At 39.0% G+C, this 25717-nt stretch overlaps 1 protein-coding gene across 3 annotated transcripts in view; it reads right to left on the reverse strand.

Moving 5' to 3' along the window:
- Positions 1-25717, reverse strand: part of THRAP3 (thyroid hormone receptor associated protein 3) — a 35608-nt gene that overhangs the window by 3566 nt on the left and 6325 nt on the right. For all 3 annotated transcript variants that reach the window (XR_007508463.1, XM_049819892.1, XM_049819891.1), the window contains exons 3-11: positions 21009-21094; positions 12077-12238; positions 7547-8452; positions 5353-6093; positions 4246-4418; positions 3681-3792; positions 3368-3452; positions 823-1007; positions 23-215 (exon numbers count right to left, since the gene is read on the reverse strand). Coding sequence is in view for 2 of the 3 variants with exons in the window: in XM_049819892.1 (XP_049675849.1) it covers positions 23-215; positions 823-1007; positions 3368-3452; positions 3681-3792; positions 4246-4418; positions 5353-6093; positions 7547-8452; positions 12077-12213 (2532 nt within the window). In the remaining variant the exon portion in view is untranslated. The remainder of the gene's footprint in view (positions 1-22; positions 216-822; positions 1008-3367; positions 3453-3680; positions 3793-4245; positions 4419-5352; positions 6094-7546; positions 8453-12076; positions 12239-21008; positions 21095-25717) is intronic.

A 25717-nucleotide genomic window follows, 5' to 3' on the forward strand; every position in this document is an offset into this window, starting at 1 on the left:
AGGGTGGGTGGAGAACACTTACAAAGGTCCCTCTAGCTCTTCCTCTCTCATTTGGACCAGTGAATTCTTTAGTCCCAAGTCGGGACTTGTCAAAGCCTGTGGCGCTTTCCTCCCTCTCCTCAGTCTCCTCAGGGTATTCCTCCGCTTTGACTGAATGAGAGGACCGTGATGATGATGAACTGGATCTGGATCTCTCACGCACCCTTCGGTGTTTCCTGTTTCAGTGATAGGAAATGGAGGTGAGGGGGACACCAAGAGGGTTAATAACTCATTTGTGACTTGTTTGCTACAGAACAATTTCATTATCGCTCCCCGAGAAACGCAATGCTCTCCTTTTCCTACTAGAAAAAGCAAAAGCCATAATGAGAGCTCAGGATCAGCTACAACACACAGATCTAACACAGGTCCCAAGTCTTCTCCAGAAAGAACTTGTTGCTTCTTTCAAAGGTGTTCACACTATCTACTATGAGATAAGCATGCATCTACAGAGTTTTAGTCAAACAGAAAATTAAGCTAATAGAAAAGGATTAAATTAACATTAAAGCAGTCATTTAAACACGGCTGTTCTCCATAACACAACAGGAACAAGAAGGAAAAGTGACTCACCCATTCTGACATATGGAGCCTTCTCATTTACCTTTAACAATTATTTAGTGTTTCAGATAGATATAATGATATCAAGAAGACACGCAGAGGAATAATTCACATCACTGGAGCAGTTATGTCAAAAGGTGTACAACTGTATGTACACGATGTCGTCTCCAACCTTAATAGCAGAAACATGAAAGGCAGAAGGAAATGGCTATTAGGTTTCCTACATACTTTTTCTTTGAGCCTTTGTGACTTTTCTCCGTTTTCTCAGTTGATCTTTCCCTTGAGTGACTTGAATCTCTTGAGTCCACCGATTCCCTGGATTTATCACGTTTAAGATCTCTTTCCTTATGTTTTTTACGGCGTTCAATATCAAGGCGCAGGTCAACAGGGTCGTCCTTATATTTACCTTCAGCCTACAAATGCAGGGAAGAGGGGAGAGTTTTATACAAACGTTTACAGTGCACTAGTTTAGCACCATTACTTTGCTATTGACTGCACAGACTTCTGGAGAACAGGAGTTTATCTGAATATTAATCAATAATCCATTTTAAGATGTAAAATAATGCACTATTAAAATAAGTTTTTATTTGTCAGAGTTCAATTTTCCTACTGCTTTTTAACTTTTATTCTCCTCTTTCAAACAGCATTAGAATAAATAGCCTGGTAATAGGGGAGGGAGAAACACAGAAGCTGACACTTATTGTACACCACAGCCAGAGAGAGATGAGAAAAAACTTGGAAATCCAATCCAACTGATTATGTATCAGAACTCCAGCATGTCAAAAATGTCTAACAGCCCATGGACAGCAGCATGCTCACTATCCTGACAACAGACATAATCTAGCAAGGTAGAAGGAATTTTAATCACCAGGTCTGGAAACAGAACTTAAGGAGAAGCAAAAGCTGTTTGCTGCTTGGAGATACCTAGGATAGCGATTACTGATCAAAGTGGTAAGAGGTGGAAGCCACTGAAATGCAGCAACCAAGTGCATCTGGGAGAACTGCAACATCCCACTGATATGTAGCCTTTAATACGTCTGTCAAGATGACTTACTCTGTGGCAGACGTCACCTATAGTACTCCTTCCCCCTCAACTGGAAGGCACCACATGAAAGATGCCAAGAAGTCAGCACAGATGGAAGTATGCATTTCTCCACACAATCCTAGCAAGCTGACCCTGGTGTTTCACAAAGCAAAAACCAACCAGCTGGATGAAAAACACTCAACAACTAGCTTTTTTTTTCCTCACATTGTTAATTAAAAAAAAAAAAAAATATATATCTGGTAAAGCTTGCTTTCAGCTCTATTTAAATTGCTACTTAAATAATGGATTAAGATAGTTGCTCTGGAAAATGAGAAGTTGTGTTACCTGTGTATACTTTAAGACCAACGGTACCTGGATGAGATTCTGCTGGCTGCACATACAGGAGCAGCAAATTGACAGTGGCTGTGGTTCTGACAAACATTTAACTGAGTAGCAGTACATCTGCGGGAAGCCTGTACACGATGTTGTTAGCAACAACATACAGCCTCCATGGCTGTGGTCAGCGATTGCTATTTTACTTACACAATACTAATCTTGGGAACTGTATGACTTGATATGCAACATACATCATATTAATCGTCTTGAATTAAATACAAAAGGATTAGTAATTCTCTAGCTATTAAATTTTTTACTTACATGAGTTTCTAAACACTTTTTTGTTTAAATAAATATGTCAAATAACGCAGGAGTGAGAGCAGGCGTTTTGTTTTGGTATTTTGCTCTTCTACTTTCCCCAGGCAAAGAGCTTTAATTTCTACTCTGAGAATAAAACTGCTCCCAACACGATGGATGACAGATAAGTGACAAAATCAGCAGCAGCTCCCTTATGTGGTACAGCAAACACCTATTTGGGTTTGTGAGGGCACGTCTGTTTCACGGAAGGCTGGCGAGCTGTTTGGAAACCACGTTTATAATACACTCTGCCAAGCTGATGCTCAGAGTTCAGGCCCATCAAATCCATCTCACCATCGTCCATGTCAAGCCACAAGTGTGTTTGGAAAAAATCGAAAACAAATATGAAACAAGTAAGGTTTCAGCAGGACTTTTTAAAATCTCTTCAATGTTCAACGTAAATATGTATGAAGGTGAATAAACAAAGGTTAAAATCCCAAACATTTTACGTTAAGCCATTTTTATGGTTGTTTACAGTGACTGCAATGGCTTAACATTCATCTACTCAGAAAAGCTAATACACTAAATTCCAAATGGTCTGGATCTACTAAAACAAGTGCTGAATGTTAAAGTAACAGCAATCAACAGAAATGGTACAGTAAGTTGTTAGAACAAAATTTATAATCTGCTTAATAGTGTATTTGGTTTAGATAAGTATTTAGTTTTACTTTCCTCTTTTTGACATGCATGTCTTTTTGAAAACATGGTTGGAAATATTGCATGTATACAATTGATTTAATAATACTTACAAGCAGAAAAATATCACAAAAAGTCTCTTCTCTCATCATGGGCACTTGTTCCAAAAATCCTCTCTTTTTTCTCAAGCTCACCTCAATTGACTTTGGGGTCATTTACCATAGTCTAACCACTTCACAAAGGTTGTTGATACATTTTTAATAAAAATTAACCCTTTGTAGTTCATTTTTAGAATTATGCCCATCCTTAAAAGAAAAACACAAACTTAAGTAGAGAGTAATTTAAACAAAAACATCACTGTTAAGTTCATGCCCAATGCACTCATTTTGTTGAATTAAACTAATCAGAGTAACAGTTCACCTTGAAGCCAGGATCTCTGGAACTTTTCGTTTCCTCTTGAGAGAACCCATGTTTTCTAAAAGTACTGGGAGATATATCTATCCTCCTAAAAGTAAAGACAGTACAAAGATATAATCTTGCTCATAAGAAGAATCTGAAGTTTTTAGATCAAATGTCATTTAAAGGAGACCAATATTCCCAAAGGTACTTAAAACTCCCCATATTTTTTCCACTTTTTTTGCTGAAGCTAATTATATACTTGAATTATTCCAGAGTTTGAGAAGGAAATCTGAAATACCCCTGAAATGTTAAGGCAGTGTCTAGTGGCACCAACCTGTGGATTTCAGGGCTCTTTTTGTTTTTAGCTGCATCTTGTTCCATTCCTTTCTTTAGATATTTGGTAAAGCGTTCATTCAGTGTCATTCCTGAAGACCCAAAGTGATGCTCTGTTGGGGGTTTGAGTAAATAATGCCAAAATATTAATACCATTTTTGCAAAAAAGACAAAGCAGATCAGTCATACAGCTTGGTCAAATTCAGATGCAGGACACATGAAACACACTGATGGTGAGTTCTAACTAATGCTGGTGACAAATTTCAATTTCAATCTTGAAATTAACAATTTATTCAGGTGAGTCACATATTCACTAGGATACACAAATTCTAAGTCACAGTCTCTCTGAATATTGCTCAAGTAAAACCAAGAATGCCTCTTCTACCTTTCCAGAAGAAAAGTTATTTATGTAAATAAAGAAGACTCATGATCAGGCTCTTATTCTCATCTATGGCGTATCTGCTGGAAAACAACTCCTTGAGCACTAACCAGAGTGCATGAAACCCACTTATTTGGGCAAGGGAGGAGTGAACCTTCATCTAAGGATACATGGACTTCTGACCTACCTCTTACATGATGGACTATAGTCACTATATGTTGAGCAAACAGTTCAGAAGGACTTCGCTGAGACTGAGCAGACTGAATATGATGGAAAATCGAACGAAATTCTTGCTCTTTTTTGTTGCTGTGCACAAGGTCACGACACAGCTTACGCTCCTGAGCCAATATGCCACTTGGACTAGAAAAAGAACAGACCACATGAAATAGAGGAACAGGGTAAAGGGAAGCAGTTGAAGGTGATTAATGTTTCAGAAGTTGGAAGCAGACTGCATTTTTTATGTAGTATTATGAAGGCACCTAAGAATATTCAGTAGCATGAGCAGGACGCTTATTTAAACATCTCTAAAACACACTGATCTAGGTTACTGTAATAATTCAGATCACTTGTTATTCTGTATTTGGAGGGCTGTGCAGGTATTAAACCCTGACATCCTGCGAAACACAAGCCCATTTTTACACCACTGGCTGGCTGTGATCTTTTGCTACTGTTTCTAAATTCTAGATTAACCTCTAACATCCCACAAGGCGTATTAATACTTACGGGCTACTGCTGTACAAATGTATTTTCTGGACTAACTTTTTACTGTCTTACGATTTCTTGAAGCAATGTTGAAGTGGCACTCAGAGCTTCCTACAGTTTCAGTAATGCTATGTTGAGAATAAAAGTATTTAAACATACTCCAGAAAATCAAATATCATTTAAGTGGCACTAACTTTACCATACCACTAAGCTTCTGGCAGCAAGAAGCCACTGAGTACCTAACTCTTTTCCAGAGCCTGGTGTAGCATGGAACCTGATGCAGAAGCATTTACATTCTGAACTAATCTTACATCTAGTCGTAGAAAATATTAGGAAAAGTTGTTTAACCTTCATGCTATACTTTCACCATCTGCAAACTGGTAACCCCTCTAACCTCCCACCACAAAAAGAAGGTCACACAAGTATTATAATACCAGAAAAAAATTAATCTCTATCCCCCAAAAATGCAAATCGTGATGCAATATTATGTAGCCTTCCTCACACTTGGCAAACATATGAGGATCTCAGGAAGAGAAACAGGAAAAAAAAAATAATCACTATTTAGACTTCTCAAAAAATAGCAAATACTTACCGTGCAAGATCTTCATCAAAGGAATCCATTCGAATATTGACCTGGGCCTCACGAGTAATGGAAAAGGAGGATTTGCCAGGAGCTAGCCCCTCTACTTTGGTGCCTGGTTTCTCCTTTACCTCAGAAGCCTTCCTTGGCGGGGGGGAAGAACTTTTTTCCTGGCTTGATTTGTAAGTGGTCACTCTAAAATTCTTTTCAGGAACAAAGCCCCTGTGACCTGGTTCAGCTCTCTTGGATGCTGGTCTCTCTTCTTTTTTTGATCTTTCAGAATAGCTTTCCTCCTCCATTTCATCAGGTTTCCTTTGCTTCTCTTTTCCAGGTGGCAAGAACACCACGCCTTCCCATTTTCCTGGCCTATCCTCTTCTTGACTTTTACTTGACGTTGCTACAACTTTAGACATAAATTTGGGCTCATCATCAAATTCTGAATCTTTTCGGCCCTTTGCCTTGTCTTTCTTTTCCTGCTCATCTGTTTCCTCTTTGCCATAATGACTTTCCTTGTGGAACTCCGGGACCTTTAGCTTATCAAAGTCATCCCGGAACTTATAGCGCTTGGGTGACTGGCTGCCACGGTATCCCTTCTCAGAGTCAGCTTTGGATGCATAGGAGTCAGATTTTGCCTTTCCATCTGTTGTTCCCAACTCAGAGAAATTCCCTTTTTCTTTATTTTTTTCTTTTTCAACATTTGTTACTTTCTGTTCTTTGTCTTTCCCATTCTCAGTCTTCTGCTCTTCCAGATACCTGTTCATAAAACAGACATTACAGTAGTCCTCTTATTAAAAATCAAAGAGGTTAATACTTCAGTTGAAAGCAGTCAAATTTTAGAGAACACCAAGCTACACATGTACAGAAAGCTGTCTCTAGGCCCTAAAATAGTTAAAATGTAAAGCAGATTACTCAGCCTGGATTTAGACTTTTAGTTCTCATAAATTCAGCAAATGTAGAAGAAAATGGATATGCAGAACTGATGAAATGAGGCTTAAGAACAAATCAAAAACAGCTTACCCACAGATTCATTTTAAGGAAAATAGTAACATCTTACCCAATCGGTTTATTTACTTACAAACCTGGTTCAGGAGAATAACACATCAAAACTTTCAAACTGGGCTGTTCTGCTTTAAACAACACACTGGAAATAAAAGCCTCAAAAGCTACTTCAAATTTTGGATGCAAGTTTCATAGGTAAGCTAAATATTTCATGACAGACTGTAAATACAAATAAAAGCAAAAAGGTTAACAGAGGAGAATATTTATTTTGCTGGGAGAAGACAAAACACTTCTAGTGAGAACAACAGTTTAGCTAGTTTAAAGCATCAGAACTATGTTTTACAGCATTCATTAAGCAAAACCCTAGCTTTGAGGAAACAGCAGTAAAGCCCAAGGACATTAGCTCAGTGCTTTGGAAAGCCCAAGAGCTACAGCTCTTTTTTTTTTTTTAAGTTTCAGACATCCTTGATATAGAATAAGTTCAAAATAACTTTAAAAATAATAGATTTAGAAGCACTTGTGTATTCTACCGTATCTTTTAAAGCAAAGCATCACCGTCAGGCAGGAATCTGCAATGGACTAACCAAGCAAACAGAAACATGGTAAATTGATGCCTTCGATATGGAAGGATGTCTTAATTTTAGTGATGATCTCGGTGCTTTAGTTTCTCATACTACCCACATACACAGGCACAAGCACTGCAACTACACCTGCCTTAAGCTGCTTGCAGGAGGACATGCAGTAAGATTTAATTAAATTTTTCTAATTTATAATATCTAATGAAATTCCAGAATGCAATACCAAAAAAATGTCTTTAACTGAAAAGAAAATAACTTAGAAATGCAAGCTTCCAGTGTGCACTGTTAGGTTGCTAGAAAATCTCATCAGGCACACCTTCAAGTGTTCATCAGCTATGAACATTTTTGCAGGGAACATACACAATCTTTAGAACTATCCAAGTCAGAAAACTAACTCCAACTTCCTGCAACACAGGGCTAGGTCTATATTTTGTTCTGTGATTTAGACAGTACCAGGCCCAAATAGCTGACAGCTTACTAGCATGGCACCCTGCACACCCCGGGGGCCTCTTTCCAGCTGGAGCCTGCACACACACCCACCAAGAACCCTTACAGTGCTCATGGAGAGTGCCTATTCATGCAGGCTGGCTTGTCAAAAATACTGCAGCACAACGAAACACATCACTTGCCTTTTTGAGAAGGCTCCTCCTCCAGGAGCTGTGGTTTCCTCCTTCTGAGATGTACCATAAATTGAACTGATTGGTGTTGGACTTTTGCACACAGGGCTCTTCCTTGTTGGGCTCAAACCTGCTGAGCCATGGTCAAATGGACTCTGATGAGAGCCTGCCTGAAAGGAGGTGCTGCTGCTTTGTAAAGCAGAGCTCATCTGTGATGGGTTGGACAGTGGAGGGCTTGACTTTTGCAATGGACTTGGCCGAGGAGAACGACGCCTCACCACAACTGACTGGAGAGGGCTTTTTAATGCAGGACTCCGTTCCCTTGGGCTAAGTTCAGACACAGAAGCTCTTGATGCTGAACTTGTACCATAGGTGGTCATATCTTGCCACGGTTTTGATCCCTCAGATGCCTTGACATCTTGAGCCACTGCTCCTGCAAATGGCTGCTCCTTGGACTCATCACCTTGATTATCTCCTGCAGCCTGAGATGCCCGGGCATCCTTGGAAGATGACTTTTTCTCCTTTCCAGATTTACGCTTGGAAGACTCAACTCTGCTATGATTTGAGGAAGACCGGGAAGAGGAAGACCTCCTTGACCGATCAGAAGATGACTTATCAGAATTTCTAGAATGGCTTCTAGACCTTGGTGAAGGAGACCTTCTCTTGGGCGAACGAGAGCGTGACCTCCCTCTGCGAGGGCTATATGCTTGGCGATAATTTTGCCAGTTTGACCTGTAATTCCCATATCCTCCTCGGTTATACTGGCCCCATGGATAAAACCCTCGATTTCGGCCACGAAAATAATATGGTCTCCTGTATCCTCTATTATGACCTCTGAAATCCCGGTTCTGATAGACTCTTGGATGGTTCCGTTCTCTGTTATGAGATGGAGAATATGATCTTGAACGGGACCTAGAACTGATAAAGAAGAAAATTACACAAATATTTTAAAGTTTATTCTTCTGTCACAACTTTTTATTTGAAGCTTTATAAAAAAGAACCTGAAAAATTAATTTCTAAGCTTTTAAAAGTAATTTCTTTGGTTTATCCTCACCCAATCGAGGTATTACACTTTGCCCTCAATAAATTGGAGTGGAAATAACTTGTATCAGTGCTACTACCAAACAAATATTTGACTTCAGGATCACTGCAGAGCCCATGATAAGTCCATGTTGCTCTTCATTTTTCTAGGATGAACATGACTGCTATCCAGCTTCAAAAAAAGTGACATCTCAGAATTCCAGCCCTTTACAGCTCAAGGTCAAGGTTATACCTCATCTTGGATCTCCTCCACAAAGTAGTATTTCTTTATGCATGTCACATTACCATTATTAGAACAGATCCTGTATCTTCCTCTTGTGTCCCAAGTTCTCATGTGCTTTTGAAATTCTGATAATCAAGATGAAACCCCAATTCTTTGCCAGGTGAGTTAAATAAATTGCTACACCTCAGCATGAGAAGAGCACTACTGAAGCAAATGGCACACTGGTCTATAGTTTTAAGTTTCAAAAGGTGCACCCCTTGTCACAACTGAGAAGCTGGAGCTCCAAACAAGCGGGACAGCAGAGGGATGCACTCGCTCTCCAGCCTCACGCCGCGAGATGGCACTGTTCAGAGTCCCTCTGCTCGCCTCCACACTGTGCAAGAACATTCATAAAGAACAGAACAGAATCCAAGACAAGTACAAAGCCTGTAAGAACACAGATTTAAGTGGCAAAACATTAAGGGCTAATTGTTCCAATAGTCTCTTCCATTAAAATTTTGGAGCTGCAGTTGTATAACTGTTTAAAAGCCCCACTGTAGCTCTGGATTAAATGCCAGCTTTACAGTAAGTACTTCACTACTGTTAGAAAAACAAACTTCCACTGAAAGTCTGAAATTTTAGCAAATTTGCATTAGTAAAACAGAGAAAGTGTCCAAACTAGTAAGTTTAAATAGAAAAGAGATTTTTCCAAACGGAACTTTAGTAAATAATATTCATTGAAACCATTTCCACAGTCCCTTCTTACATTAAGAGAGATCTGGCTCTAAAACACTCATTAGTCATACTCCAGTAGACTTGTATTTCTTTTACAGACTGACAATACACAACTCACTGCTGCCCCCTCTCCGCTCACGCCCCAAACCCCCATAACGCTGCCATGTTAGGAATTCCTACAAGATTAGCATATATGCCTGCAGTCAGAGATGAACTCTAGTTCTGTTTTTATTTCCTCCACCTATCAAATACATTACATTTTAGCATGAAACTGTATAGTCATTGCTAGCAAACAGCTCAATGATAACTTTAACATATGCTTCAACCTTTACTTCAAATAATCAAAAAACCTAAGCAAGTTATCTGAGACAAAAGCATAAGAGGCAGACAGCAAGAACCAATTATAATGAGCCCTGGTCAAAAGTACTGAGAACACATACACTCCCATTATCAGACAACTGCTGCATTTGTGATCAATTACCAGCAAGGGACCTGTTGTACACTGCTTCCAAAATCTGTTCTATCATTTTACAGAGGCTTGCAGCAGGGAGATTTCACTCCAAAAATTGCAGAGATTATTTACAAATCTTTTTAGAAAAATACAGTAAATATTATGCAAAAGAAACACTGCAAGTAATAGTCTTCCCAACTCTGCCAGCCCCTGTAGCTAGCCAGCTAATACACACTTCTCCAGTTCTAAAGCACCCACCATTTCACAATAGGTAAAAATGAAAAATAAAGTCATAAAGAAAGCAAGAAATATCAGGCAGACTCCAACATGGCAAAACAACTTAGAACAAACAGTAAACCTACCAAATGAAGAGTACAACAATTTTTGTGGTGCATGCTGAAGTACACAACAATGGACTTTTATGCCCAGATACAATGACACCTACCTCAGAGAATATCCTAACGACATACAAGATGACTTGTCTGTACTAACCCCCTCCATTTTGATTCTATTTTTAAAAAAGGAGTTATTTACAAAGCACAAGTAGATTCAGCAGCAGCACAGAGGAAACAATCATGTTTGCACAGGATGCCTTTGTTTTCAACTGTCAAAGTTCCTTCATCGCTAGGCAGATATTCCCAAATGACCATGTTTCTTCCAGCTTCCTTCTGCAAAGAACTTGGTTTGACTCAAGTCTCCGCCTCTAATTTAGTTTTGTCATGTCCTTCTCTCTCCAACTGTACATTTATTAGAACCTCTGCATTTAAAAAAAACTCTTTAATTGTTAACAGTTGCATGTGTTTACAATCTAATGATTTTCAGAATATGTGTTATTAATTTAAGATTAGTGAAAAAGCAGCTGAACTTTATACCCAGTCCAACTGGAATGCCTTTGCCAGATAGAAAATGCTTAGCCAAAAGAAATGGAAAAAACAGATATCCTGATATCCAGGGAAGATGTGAGCCTTTAAGTGGCCTGATCAGAAGCAATTCAGGGAGGTAAGAACAACTATTACGCACATTAATGACTTCTCAAAATTAACTGCAGTGAAATTAACTTTGTCTACTTTATCCATCCAGAACGATCAATTCCATTAACTGACTCCTGTATGGTGAAGTGAGGGGCAGGGACACAACAACAAAAATTGCCCCTACCTTTCACAGCAGTATCTTAAACTGACATTAAAACTTGTTTGAATTCATTTTTAGAAAGAGGGGGAAAGCATGCAATGTCCACAAAGGCCCCTCAAGTCTGGGATCAATTACATTAAAAGCTTTAAAAAAGCCAAAGATTAACAAAACAAAGGTGCATGTTTTACTATGGACCTTCCCAACTCTGACTACGGAACACACACTTAAGCTCTCTCACTGACAGCAGCAAAGCAAATGTCTGACCAAAAGCAAAATCCCGAAATAACCTCAATTCAGGATAAAAAGCTATGATTTTTCACATTTTGTCCTGCTTTGGCAATTTCAAACATCATCATTAACCATGAGTACTTTTAATATAGGAAACTTGGTCTCAGAGAATGTGCGTACTTAGAATTAGGAAAAGCACAATAGGCTATCCCATTACATACAGCAGCAATTAAGAACTGCAGAAGAACATGGGGAAAAAAACCACATGCATTTTGAAATGGGCTTCTATTAATAACTTTGAGGGGAAAAAAAGTACAGAAGTCTTCCGTAAGGGCCCAGTCTAAAAAGGATGTAACAGCTCCACTGTGGACTGCATGCCTGACAAAATGAGCTATACTAACAAAACACCTTCTGATTTAACTGTACATTAGAGTACCTTAGTATCCATATCAGGGGAAAAAGACCTGCACAGAAAAGTAAAATTATCATTCACCAAAAACATGCTACAGAGACCAGGTTAAGGTATTCAGAAGAAGTATCTTGACAATGCTGATAAACAGTCACAATTTATTCTCCTAGCTCATTGAAAACACTTCAAAACAGTACAGTAAACAGTCTAAGACACAGGACACTATCTGTCCTAGAATCTAATCAAAGTCCTTCCCGGGAATAGAATTAAGTGACAAACCATCTGAACAGGACAGAGGGGAAAACCACAGTTACACCCTTTGGCTTCAGAGCAGCACACACTTACCTAAGTCTGCGTTTTCTTGACCGTGAGACAGAACGAGAACGGGAGCGAGATTTGGAAAAGGAACGTGAGCGTGATCTTGATCCAGACCTCGAACGGGAAGAACGGGATCCAGATTTTGATTTGTTAGTTTTGGACATCTTTGCAAGCACCTGTCAGCTGTACCTGAACAAAACAGGGAAATAAAAGTACTTGAAAAATGAAGTTATGCAGCAGATTTAAGAGAACAGGCAACATCCGGCAGCCTGACAAACTATGGAGTGACATGAAGCTTGATAAGACTGGAAATATCCATGTTTGAAGTGACTGCCTAATAACAGATTAATGACATTGGGCTCAGAATAGAAGGCTTATTTCAGTCTAAGGAGGAAATTTGCGAAAAGAATAAAAGGCTTTCAACCCAGAGTAATTACAAATATGAGAGCTACATTTGAAAGCAGCAAGTTAATGCAAAACCCAGGTACAGGCAGAGGGTACGCTGCTAGCTTAAGCAAGAATACCTTTAAAGAGACAAACCATTTCACTTCAGTCACATCACTATCAGTACAGCCAGCTGTCACTGGTTTAAAGAACAATGAAGAAATAAAAAGGCTTACTGTCAAAAAAAACCCAACAAAATCCACACCCCAAACTATTCTCAATATTCAGAAAGAATCACAAACAAAAATGTTAATCCAAGATACATGAATGTAACCCTATTTGCACAGATCTGCCTCACTATGAACACTGAGGTTGAATCCTGGACATACGTGTCCTGTCTGCTTGTGCATTTTATGCAGTTGCTATGATCAATTACAAGCAAGTATCATCCAGCGAGGGGTTCTGTTGCAGCCAAAATAATTCAGATGTCCTTCCAAATATTCAAAGACAGAAGAGATTATGCTGTAGCATTAAATGACTCAGAATAGCTATAATTATGAATTACCTGGGCTATTTTCAGGCATGTGTCCAGGTAAAGGTTAAAGAGTCCCTTAAAAGATGTTTCAAGGAGTAAGTTTGACCACATAGTTGTTTCAGTTATACCCTACCTGACCCATTCTCTTGTAAACATCAACTTTGTATCAACAAGCAAGGTTTTCTAAAGGATGTTCATCATCTCTTACCTCAAGGGAAAGAAAAAATATTCAGGACTATTAACTCAAGAGTTGAGGCATGTCATATTGTTTACATTTGAAGGTTGGTACAAATTGATAAAATTCAAGATGCTGTATTTCTTTCAGCCAGTCAGATTTTTCTGTCAGTATCCAAGAGTCAAATGCATAACACACAGTTTTGCAGCTTCAGACAGGGACCTTCACAAACTTTCCCTTTCACACTACCAGCAACCTCCTTTCGTGACCTCCCTTCCACAAAGGGCTGGGGAAGAAAATCCAGCATACCAGAGACAGTCAGGAGAGCTCTACTGCTTCTTCTGTCCAGCCATTACAGTGCTTCTCAACTGTAGTAATAGTGGACCTATCTAATCACTGTATCCAGCCATAAACAAAATTTCTTACAATTCAGAATTTGATCATGCTGCAAAATATGCTCCAGCTTTTGAATCCCTGTTGGTTCCAGTATAGTTCTTCAGCTTCTATGGAAAATGCTTTGGCCCCTGACTTGCTGAGGAAGACGGGGACTCTACTCCTTTGCTCCTCAGACTAAGTTCCTAGTCTCCTTTCTATTTTTATTCCTAGAAACTGGAGGTTTCAGTAATGGGCTGGGAAAGGGACTAAGTGCTAGCTTGAGTTAAGCATTTGGATTGGTGAGTATTCCACATCAGCAGTTGGTATAAAAATTTGAACTCTGCAATTCCAGAGGTAGCTAATGAAGCTGAGAAGAAAATCTGCTCTCTTTAAACAATACATAAGTTCCATTCACAATATCAGAAGCAATTTATTTAGCATTTAACAGAATTCCTTAGGAATTTCTACAAGTTACATTTTCTCCCCCTCAAAGTTAATAAAATATTGCATAGCTATAAGTAATTTGGGCAAAGAAAAAAAAAATCAGTGTACTGGTAGATTTACTGTTCTGCTTCTATCTATGCATGTTCAACAGCAAAATTATAGCTACTGAAAAAGTTTCTTACCTTACTGCCTTACTATTATAAGTGGATCTGTATACAGTGTTATTGATGTTTTGGAATTTTACATAGAATGCATGAAAAATGATACTATAAGAAGGGAAAAGTCCAGACAGGCAACTTCCAGGTTACAACTGAATATATTTTTTATTTGTCAGAAAACATCCCCAGTGTTACCAAACAAGAATACTGGAGTGATACTCATAATTCTGCAGAGCTTGTTTCAGAGTTGGACACATTTTCATGCATTAACCCCAGCCAGCAACTAAGCACCACGCAGCTACTCTATCACTCCCCCTCCTCAACTGGACAGGGGAGAGAAAATATAATGACAGGCTCGTGGATCAAGATAAGGACAGGGAGTGATCACTCAACCAATTACTGTCATGGGCAAAACAGACTCAACTTAGGGAAAATTAACTTGATTTATTGCCAATCAAACCAGAGTAGGGTAATGAGAAATAAAACCAAATCTTAAAACACCTTCCCCCCACCCCTCCCTTTTTCCCAGGCACTTCACTACCAAATCCTCTACCTACCCCCACCCAGCAGCACAGGGGAATGGGGGTTACAGTCAGTTTATCACACATTGTCTCTGCTGCTCCATCCTCTTCAGGGGCAGGACTCCTCACTCTCTTCCCCTGCTCCAGTGGGGGGTCCCTCCCATGGGAGACACTTCTCCACAAACTGCTCCAGTGTGGGTCCCTTCCACAGGCTGCAGTCCTTCAGGCACAGACTGCTCCAGCGTGGGTCCCCCAGGGGGTCACAAGTCCTGCCAGCAAACCTGCTCCAGTGTGGGCTCCTCTCTCCACGGGGCCACAGGTCCTGCCGGAAGCCTGCTCCAGCGTGGACTTCCCATGGGGTCACAGTCTCCTTCAGGCATCCCCCTGCTCCGGTGTGGGGTCCTCCACGGGCTGCAGGTGGGAGATCTGCTCCACTGTGGACATCCATGGGCTGCAGGGGGACAGCCTGCCTCACCAGGGTCTTCACCACCAGCTGCAAGGGAATCTCTGCTCCAGTGCCGCCTGGAGCACCTCTTCCCCTTCCTTCGTCGCTGACCTTGGTGTCTGCAGGATTGTTTCTCTTACATGTTCTCACTCCTCTCTCCAGCTGCAGTTTCTGTGCTGCAGCAACTTTTTTTCCCTTCTTAAATTTGTTATCACAGAGGCGCTACCACTGTCACTGATTAGCTTGGCCTTGGCCAGCGGCGGGTCCATCTTGGAGCCGGCTGGCATTGGCTCTGTCGAACATGGGAGAAGCTTACAGCAGCTTCTCACAGAAGCCACCCCTGTAGCCCCCCCCCGCTACCAAAACCTTGCCATGCAAACACAATACACGCGTACTTGATCATGTTCGACTGATTTCTCTGCAGATCTGTCCATGTGCACTCTGAGTCAGGAAAACAGAACTCTCATTCAAATTAGGTTGCAACACCCACATTAGCAAAACAAGGCCACCAATGACACTGCAAAGAAATTGGACCTTACTTTTAATCAGTGCACTGAAAAGGCAACTTGCTATTATACTCTACTTATTTAGGATTGGTAAGCTATTCTCATCCTTTCAAAAGCATCCTTGGAAAGATGCTAAGACTTCCTGTAACATGAATAATTGGGTTTTTGCCTCGTATTTTCCAAAACCTGTTCCAAAATCATCCACCACTAAGTTATCCCAGCTCCAGATAGAGGTGGCATGCCTACAAACATTTAAAATTTGTCTTTCTATTTCCAGGATACATCTGAGGGCTGTGCAGCGTGATAAATCCCGCAGTAGAACTTTAGGTACTCCCGATCAAGCAGACACTTCAACTACAATGGTGTTAATCATTACTGGATAAACACAACACATGCATTTTTAACTAAGAGCTGTATTTTTATTAGTGTTCATTTATTTCTAATATGCAATCAGCACTTCAGCTTTAAATCATCAGATATTCTCTCTCATGTTACTTAAGGAAGCTCCAAATATGAGTCATGAAGGATCATACAGTAAAAAACTAATCATTAACACACACAGCAGTCCACAACTGCTTGTGGCTTTGAGACCCCTTAATCTGCTCTGTTTAAGCAAGAAGTCCTTGGCCTTTGCTGCCCTAAGAGAGAATAAAATAAACACTGTGCAAGTTTTCATGGTGTCCCCAAGAAAACTGAGCATCAATAATTGTGATGGTCCAGAGATTACATACTGAAAGTTATTTTAATTGCTTATTTCAATGGCTAAAAAGCATCTTAAATCATGAAATGAACTAAGAGGCACTCTGACAACAAACTGCCAAAACCTGAGCATCTGTGAAACAAATGCTCTGCAATGTTCATCGCCCACGTTCTACAAGAGCGAAAAAACTAAGATTGCTCTGGGAATTAGGAAAAGGATAGTAAAGACAAAATTTGCTTTAACTGAGTATTGCGTAAAAGTTATCAACAAACTTTTCAGCAAAAGTGACTAATGAATAAAAGCCAGAAAGAAAAAAGGAACTGTATTAGCACAACTTTACCCCTTTTTTCACGTACTGCTTAAAATTAGGTATGTAAACACAACCGATTAACTTGTGCTGCTGTATCCATTTTAAGCAAATTCCAGTGGACTGACTTGCAACATCTTCACTTTCAGCCGCTCTCTAAAGCCAAATTACGTTATGGTTACGGAATACTCCAACTACTGCCAGGGTACTTTCAGGAACAGCACAATAGCCGTCACAGGAGCAACTGCTGGGAAAGTGGGTTGCTTTTCATCATGAGAGCTAGTACCCTCCAAAAATGGGAAGTAGGCTTTTATTTTAAAAATCATGTTACATGTTCCCGTTCTTCCCTCTCACTATACTAAAGATGCTATATCAATTCAACTGAAGCACTTTAATATATTCCACACTAGAACATATGCAGAAAAAAAATAATTAATGTTTCCTGTTCTATTAGGAAAAATAAATCACACCAGGGATGAAAATAAAAAAAGCATTATCATTGAAGAAGCAAAGTTCATTCTTATGCATGGTCATTTTTCAGGGAAACAATGTGTGAAAGGACCATTTATAAATATTTCCTTTTAATTTACTAAATACATCTGTCAAAACAGCAACATTTCCTAGTCTGTTGGCCAAAACAATCAAAAGTTCAGCACAGTAAACCAAAACATGGAAGAGAAGCAGAAGAAACAAATGGTAATAGGAACTACTAGAAGATATAGGAAGACGATCTAAATTGCCTCTCAGAATCAGAGAGCTGCTCCCAACTGAATCCTGAGGGGCTTTGATACAATAAAACCAGAAAAAAGCTACAATCTGTAAGATTACAAGTATATGCCATGAACTGTGTAAAAATTTCAAGATAGCTCTCTACTAAATGACAACCTTGTAGCTCAAGAACAAACTACACTTCAACATATTATCATCTGTAAGTTACCTTTATTTACACTGAACTCCATACTGCTTGAAATATTTTAATAGACTAATACAATTAAAACACCTTTCATCCCAGCTCTTCTCTGTTGTGTCTCTTCTGAAATAACTTGTTTTCCAAGAAAAAGCACATGGTTAGAGCTGACTGACCAAGGAGAGTATAAGTGGCAGTAACTCTCAGTAAGTCCTGACAAGGCCCCAAAATAGATTCTAAAAGTATCACTTGCTTTGAGCTGTTTAAGCATCTTTGTATTTTACTTTGATCCACAGCACTTACTAGCCAAACACTAGTTTGGTATGTGTGATGTGTGCCAAAAGCTCTCGTCTTTGAAGTTTTTTTTAATCTTTGTCAATATTTTTAAAGTTGATTCATTCCTAACAGGTGAGGTAACTCCTACTAGAATAGAAACTGAGTTGCTATGCTCTATCAGCACTCAAAAGGTTAAACAAACTAAACATTGGAGTCATTTCAGCTCCCCTGTGTTAACACTGCATTTGTAAACTTATTGTGATATGCAGTTAGTTGTCCTAAGAATTAATGACTGACTCAGATAAAATGTGTTCAGCTGGTAAGCAAAAAAAAAAAAAAAAAAAAAAAACCCAAAAAAACCTGTTCTGAAAGAATCTATTCCTATAAAACTTCCTAAGGATTACTCTGATTTTAAAGAAAGAGATGCCTGTAAATGAAGCAAGGGCAACCTGTGAAAGAAGCAGTGGCTGCTCACTTACCTTTCAGAATCTTCCACTGAACTTGATGCTGTGCCCACAAAGCACACACATGCATACAGTCCTCACAGAGCTCACAGGGGAATGCTGCTTTTTGAAACACGGGAAGGTAAAAAGTGTCTGGTCCTCAGTGGGGACTGCAGTAGAAGCATTTACACAGTGCTATGGAGACTTGTTGTTAGCAATCTGCTCTGCCAGAATTCACATTTCCTTCCTGCTCACAGCTACAGAATGCCTTCCCATGACACTGGCTCCACCTCTACCTTGCAAGGGACCACGGTTGATCCCTGCTGCCTGATCCAGGTCTCATCTCCCAGCAGAGACAAGCGTGACTGCACACATATGGAGGGCATGTACTCCTGGAAACATTGCCAGGAATTTTCAAAATTGTCTTTTGCTTTGTCTTTTCTGAAGACCCAGTTACAAGCTGCCCAGCAGATCTTCTCAAGTAGTGTAGTCTCACATCCAAAAGTATCAGCACTGATCCTGAGTGTGCTGAGTTTAAAAGTTCTAGTAAGGTATTAACCTATTGGAAAACAGACACCTGACAGCTTGTATATCTGTCGTAAAACTACACTGTAATAACATACCTCAAAATTCAACACACACCAAGTCTGAAGAAACAATTTGTATTCCAAATTAGTTTGCTAAATTCACTCATACAACACAGATTTAAAATTAGTTACATTTACTGCAAGCCAGATCTGAAATCACTGAAGTCGGTCAGTGAAGAAAAGTCAATCTAACAGGTAGCTGTTTAGTCTGCTGAAAGTACGTTGCCAATGCAAATTAGTAAGCATTATAATTATTTTTTTTAGACTCTTATTGTAAGAAGCGTGGACATTTCTGCATGAAACATGAAGGTATTCAGATTCCCACATGCTGTAAGTACCACCAACTCAAAGGTGTAAAGTTCAGCCTTGTTTGAAAGTGAGCAACAGCCAAAGCTTCACTGAACAAGGCTGACTGTACTGGCAAACATCTCTTATTGGAGTAAACTGTTTTGAATCCTTCTTCCATAGTTTATAGAAAGTAAAGGCAGAAGGTTTGCTTGAGCTGTGAAAGTCTTTGACAGCAATCAGTAACTTAAGTGAATTCAATTCCTCACAGAAGAGCATTGCTACATTACTTGTATCCCCTTCTTGACATCAAAGATTTCCCTGACCCCAAAGGCATACACCTGGAATTCTTCAAACCTGTTTCTTGTTAAGGAAAGCAGGCAACACAACCTGATCAGTTCTGCATGTAGTTTTTGTAATATTTATACAAGCTACTTCATTCTGGAAGTTCTCAAGCTGCTTTAAGATAACTTTTTTTTTTTTGCCACACAACAAATGGTGCCATTCAGAAAGGGAAGACCTGCAAAGAAGGCTAATGCAGTAGAGAATGAGCGCTGGTCAAGAACTACAGGACTTTTTGTCTTTACAAAACTGTTGTGAATCTTTAACATGTACAAAGAAAAAGCAGTAAAAGCCTGGTTTCCAAGGATCTTAACCAAACAGTATCCATACTGTGAAATGTAGGCAACTCAAGTCATCTACCAAGTGAAGACAAAAGCCAAAGTCAACCCTCTTTGATGTCTAACAGTAACCTTTGTGGACGGTTTTCTGCAGAGATCCACTTCTACTTCTTAAGAACTAGAACAAAAATTAACATAGAGGTCTCTGAGGATATTTCTGTTGATGTGCAGTTTGACTAATTACTACCTTAGCAACAAGGCCCATGGAGAAACTTCCCATCCTGCCAATATAATGAATTATTCATCTACATTCTAAACTTAATCCATGTCATGACAAAGATTACAAATGTTCTGTTTTACAAGAATATTTTTAATCCAGACTGATTCTGTGACCCCATTCATACGAGCCCTACTGACAAATAAGGGGGGGTTGAGATGGAGAACCAACAGCTGGAAGCCTCTCACTCTCAAAAATAAGCATTTTCTAAAATTTGGAGGCTATTTCAAGAAGCAAAGTTTGCCTTCTCCATTTCTAAATCCTCATGGCAATCCATCATACCACTCAAAGAGGTGAAAACAACAGAAGAGCAAATGTTCCTACTAAGCCACCACAATGGACTTTGCCCACAAGACAAACTTTTGTCATGAAATGGTGTCAGGAAAGTTAATGTTTTACCTGTTTAATGTCTTCTGACAGAACTCAAAAGAACAGCTCAACTCTGCTCCACGGCAATGAAAACAGTCACTGTCAAGAGTCTCTTACTGCTGTACACTTCCACTAGCTACCACAGCTTCAAAATTTAATTATTCAGAATATTTAAGGAGAACTTTTATGGCCACTTACTGAAGTCACTGCAAGGGTTCAGCGAAAGAACAAATGTTTGAGGACAGACTGAATGTGGGGGTTTAACACTTTGGATCAGTATGACATTTAATAATCTGGCTAATTAAGATATATAGGGGGAAGCAGTCCTTTTCTCCCAAAAGTCACCAGGGGGTAAATCCAAAAATCACTCAACATAGCATAAAAAAAAAGTAGGTACTACTACTTTTTCTATTTACCAGCTATTTGGAAAGTAAAGCCAAAACGTTCCAAGACACGAGGCTGAGTTTTTTATCAAAACCTGTATAGTCCTTTTTGCAAAGCAACATTAACAATGAAAAAAGAATTCAGCTGATAGTTTAACTTGCAGTATGCCCAGGATAGAGGGGATATAAGAAGGTATACTCCAAATCCCAAACCAGGCAGTTTTACCACTTTTGAAGATTTTAGTTTCTATTGTGTGCTTACCTGCTTGAGCAGGTTCACACCTTGCACCCTTCAACAGTCAGGTTTCACCGTCTCAGCTTTATCAATTAGGAAATCAGGAAGCAAACCTGAAATGAGAAGAAAATGCATTGAAGCATTGTTGTATGTACTTTATTGTACTTACTGCCACCAATGACCAACAGGAGTCTAGTTTCCTTAAGCTCGCATATGGTGCTGTACCCAAAATGTTCATCATATCTTAAGTATTTCAACAGAGTGCATACATTGCAGAAGTTCATCACTCACTTCACCATGAATTCTTTCATGTACTTTTATGAAGAACGTAGTTTTTAAAATGGTTATTCAGGCTTTCAAAATTTTAAGTCCACTTCTTCCTTCCTTCCTCCATCTCCACTGCACCCCATCCCATCTCCTGTTATATACATACCAATAGCTGTCATTACATTTGTACAACCACATTGAAGTAATTTCTCTCAGTGTATTTGCATGGTCTTACTGGATTCAAGACTAAGGATTTCCCCATATTGTTAAAGAGAATCCACAAGCCAAGAGAAATAACTGTTTTCCTGACAAATTCATCCATCAGCATATTGTCATCTTCAAAGGGTGCCACCAGTCCACTGTGAGCTGTTTTGACAGGTCTACAGTTACATTTCAGTATCCTTCCATGCTGCTAGAGGGGTGTAAGTTTAAAAAAGAAAACAACAGTAAACACAACATCATAAATTACTCCACATTATTAAACCTCTGATCTAACAGCAAGAATGTCATTTACTCTGTGTTCAACTGTAAAATAAATTTGTTTAAAGCTATTCATTTCTTCTGTTTACCTCATTGAAAAAAAGGTTTCAAGGCTACTTGAAGATTATACTTTCTCTGAAATGGTGATTAAGTCCTGTGCTCACCCAAGAAGGAAGGTTGTATTGCAAGGTTTAGAGTTTTCTAAATCATGCTTACCAATCTTTGAAAAAAGCCAAATAAAGAACACCACAGATTCTTTATTTTTACTGTTGTCATGTCTGTCTAAACATCCATGAAAGAAGGAAATCCTGCCTTTTACCTTACAAAGACCTTTGACATTCAGCCTTTCACAGTGGCTACCAGAAAAAAAAACTTGCTGTAACCATTTTTTCTTGCTTTGTGTTAAAACACTTGAGTCTTGTTTGTTTTTTCACCTATTCCCCATACTTCAGCATTACCACAAACTTTTGATACAATCCACTGCACACAGGTATCATCCAGATAAAAAGATGGCTGAATTCTCTTTTGTAGAAGAATACTGTTCTCATATTTAGAGCACTACTACAAAAAAAAATGAACGAAGACAACACACAACAAGCAAGAACAGCTAACCTTTCTTCCAGATATGGAAAGGAAAGTAGGAAACGTGCTCAATGCTCTCTGCTGAAGCAGAAATCGTACTCAGGAGTTTCTTATTCCAGAACACTGTGAATAACATTTCTATATGCCAAGACATGGGTCAAATGAAGAACATTTCTAGTTTTCACAATGCCTTTTTCCAGGAATTTGTTTCCTATTTCCAACTGGCCTGTATTACTTTATGACTGTCTCTTTCCATCTTCCACTCCTTTCAAGCAGTACTCATCATTATTTCAGATCTTTCACAGATGTTAAAGCAGAACAGAACCACCACGGCCCTGTACAGAAAAGCCATCTAACAAAATGTTACAGCTGAAACGACTCCATCTCAAGCATGTTATTGAGGATTGCTATACCACGTAGCACCACAATTTGCCAGCTTAGAGAGAAGAACACAGCAGACAAGTCCCTATCAAAAGAAGCAGTTTATTTGTCTTCATATCTATAATCCACTGAGTATAAACACTAAGAACATTTGGAAGCAAGTGAAATGGCTTATGCACATACCTCAGAAGTGCAAAACTCATTACAGTAGTTTCAATTTATTACACAGCATTTACAAAACATTAACTTGCAAATATTAAATATTTTGTAAAAGCATTTGTAGAAAGCACTATGTAATTGCAGTAGGAAAACAAAAATTTACTTGTTCCTTTCTGGCCAGCATTTAATGAAACTGTTATGGTTTATTTTGCTGTAAGACCCAAAGCAAAGAAGATAGCACCTCATTAGAGAAAACATTTCTGCCTGAACGTCTTGTCATCCATTTAGTGTTTGCTAGCACAAACACTGAGTTAGGGAGAAACAGCTGAACTGCTACTTTATTTGCTCACAACAGCCTTCATTATCAGGGAACAAAAAAATTAATTCTCCTTCAGCCAGCTCTACAATCCATAATCCCAAATTCTAAACCCCAAACAAGATTAGTTAATTCCAGAAAAAAAAAAAAATCATCCTACAAAATAGTTTCATTTCCCACAAAACAAGCTTTTAAACATTTCGATAAGGTACCTGAAAGGCTTACATCAATTTAAACTGTGGCAGCCTTTGTCCTAGCCAAGAAACTGCCTCTTTACAACTTAAAGACCCAGGAGATGAAAATTATTTATTGCTGATTGACCCTATATCCCAATTTATACTCTACAAAGATACCAAAGATATTGGAAAATGCTGACATGAACAGAAATGTCAGCACTGTGTTCTTTTTGAAAGCATTGAAAGAAAGAAATTAGCTATTTATAAACTTAAACAATAGTAGTCACCTAAATCTGGGCCTAACAGAGGCAGAAAATCTGATCAAGCCATTAAAAATGCAGTCCTATACAGGACCTTGTAATTCACAAGACTGTAAAAATCACCACTTCTGTACATTTTAATTGACCCGCCTGCCAGAGAAGTAGAGGAGGTAAGTGGCACCCGTAGATATGTCAAAAGACTTGGGTAAGAATACCGCTGTTAAGAACTGCCAAGTATTAGTTACAATACAATGACAAACTGTAGGAAATAAAAAGTATCAAATAAAACACAACAGTAACTAACAATTGTCAGCATCTTTTAAAGTTACTTTCAGTATGATCTTGTTTCAATTTAACTATCTACCTACAGAATAAGACTTGCACTATGTCCAATACCAAATTGCTACTTGAACACCAAATAACACTGATGTGAACAAATTGGTTAAATAAGCCAAACGTGAGCTACTGGGCTCACGTAAAAACACATATAGAACTGTAATAAATTTGGTCCTTAGTACTTCCTCTTGCACTCAGGTTCAATACACTTAGTGAAAGCAGCCTGCCACCAGCGTCAAATCGGAGCAATCTGTTTTCTAGACAAGCACCTGGCAAAGAATAGAAGAGCTATTCTTTTTTTTTTTTTCCCCCCCTGCAGCAAGTGCCCCAAAAGGGTATTTTTCATACCGTGCATTAATTCCCTGGAAAGATCCGCAGTCCAAGCAGCACTTTGCACTTGCACCTGTTGAGGCTGCTGCTGGGATCACAGCACACTGGCAGCTCACACAGAGGGACACAGCCAGAGAACACCCTGAAACCCGCCTCCCTTCAACCCAGCCACGGTTAGCACAAAGACACATGATACCTGCTTCTTCCCTTGCAGCTCCCAGATCTATCAGTTTTATTAAAGAGCAAATAAAAATAATGACCATATCAGTTTGACTATCACAAATTCCTACATTAGATTAAAAATTGAAAATAATATTCCTAAATCAGTTAAGTTTGACAACCATCAATACACTGAAGCGAACTTAAGTTCCTGTTGTAAAAGAGAAGTCCAGAAGCATGACAAATTAACCTTGCTATGCATGACAGCCATGTAAAATCTATCTCCCAGCAAGCTTTGTACTGCAGCTGCACGAGATTTTGCTGTGAGCTTACTTGAAGTGGAAAAAAAGTTGTAGCTATCTACATGCCAGAGCACACTGGAAGTGCCAGCAGTAACGTACAAAGTACAGAAAGCACACACTGGCTTTGCCAGTTCAGAAATCAAAGTCTAATAATCTCACTTTCTACTTGATTCTTCCTTTTGAAGCTAAGGTTTGGTCTTGCACCAAAAATTAAGTATGCTCTTGAAATCAACAGAACACTTAAGGGGAAGAAAAAAGAGCCACCTGCATAGCTCCCACTGCCAACCTGGTGGACTGCAAATTAAAATGCTATTTCTAATCATCCAGTTCAAATTTCATTAGGATAACAAAAAGCAGAACAATTCCTCTTTCTAGATCAAGTATTCAGTGTATGTTTTCAGGAGATTAATGACACAAGTTAAACTAAAGCCTACAACTACACCTACGAACCTCCTCAACAAAAATTTTCCTGGACAACACTGCTAAAAACAAAAACAACAAAAAAACCCAAACCACAACTACTTTACCAAACTACTTTAATACATGCCAAACATGCTTTGAGGGAAAAAAAAGTTCAGATTATTCTGCCATGGCAAGAGAAGCAGTAGTTTGTCAATAGCAGTTCCAATTTCTCTCTAGTTTATATGCTTTTAAAATTAAGATTTTCCTTCAAGCACGTTTGGGTTTTCACACAATTAAACTAATCCCTAAAGAAGTTTAATATTGAGCTCCAGCCCTGGTTTCAGACAATTAGAAGCAGGTTCTATAGAATGGTTGAAAAACTATTTACAAGTTCTTCCAAAAAGGACTGATTCTGCAGATTGCAGTGCTGAACAATCGTTTTCCAAATAATTTGAGCAGCTATAAACACCAATCAGTGACTTTAATTCTGACACTAGTTACTTGATAAAAAATATTTTATATATCTTTGAGCTTAAAAAGTCTTATGTTGTTATTCAGACAGTTTAGTGACAGGGAGCTCAAAGAA

The sequence above is a fragment of the Accipiter gentilis genome, chromosome 17 (assembly GCF_929443795.1).
Source record: "Accipiter gentilis chromosome 17, bAccGen1.1, whole genome shotgun sequence".
NCBI lineage: Eukaryota > Metazoa > Chordata > Aves > Accipitriformes > Accipitridae > Astur > Astur gentilis.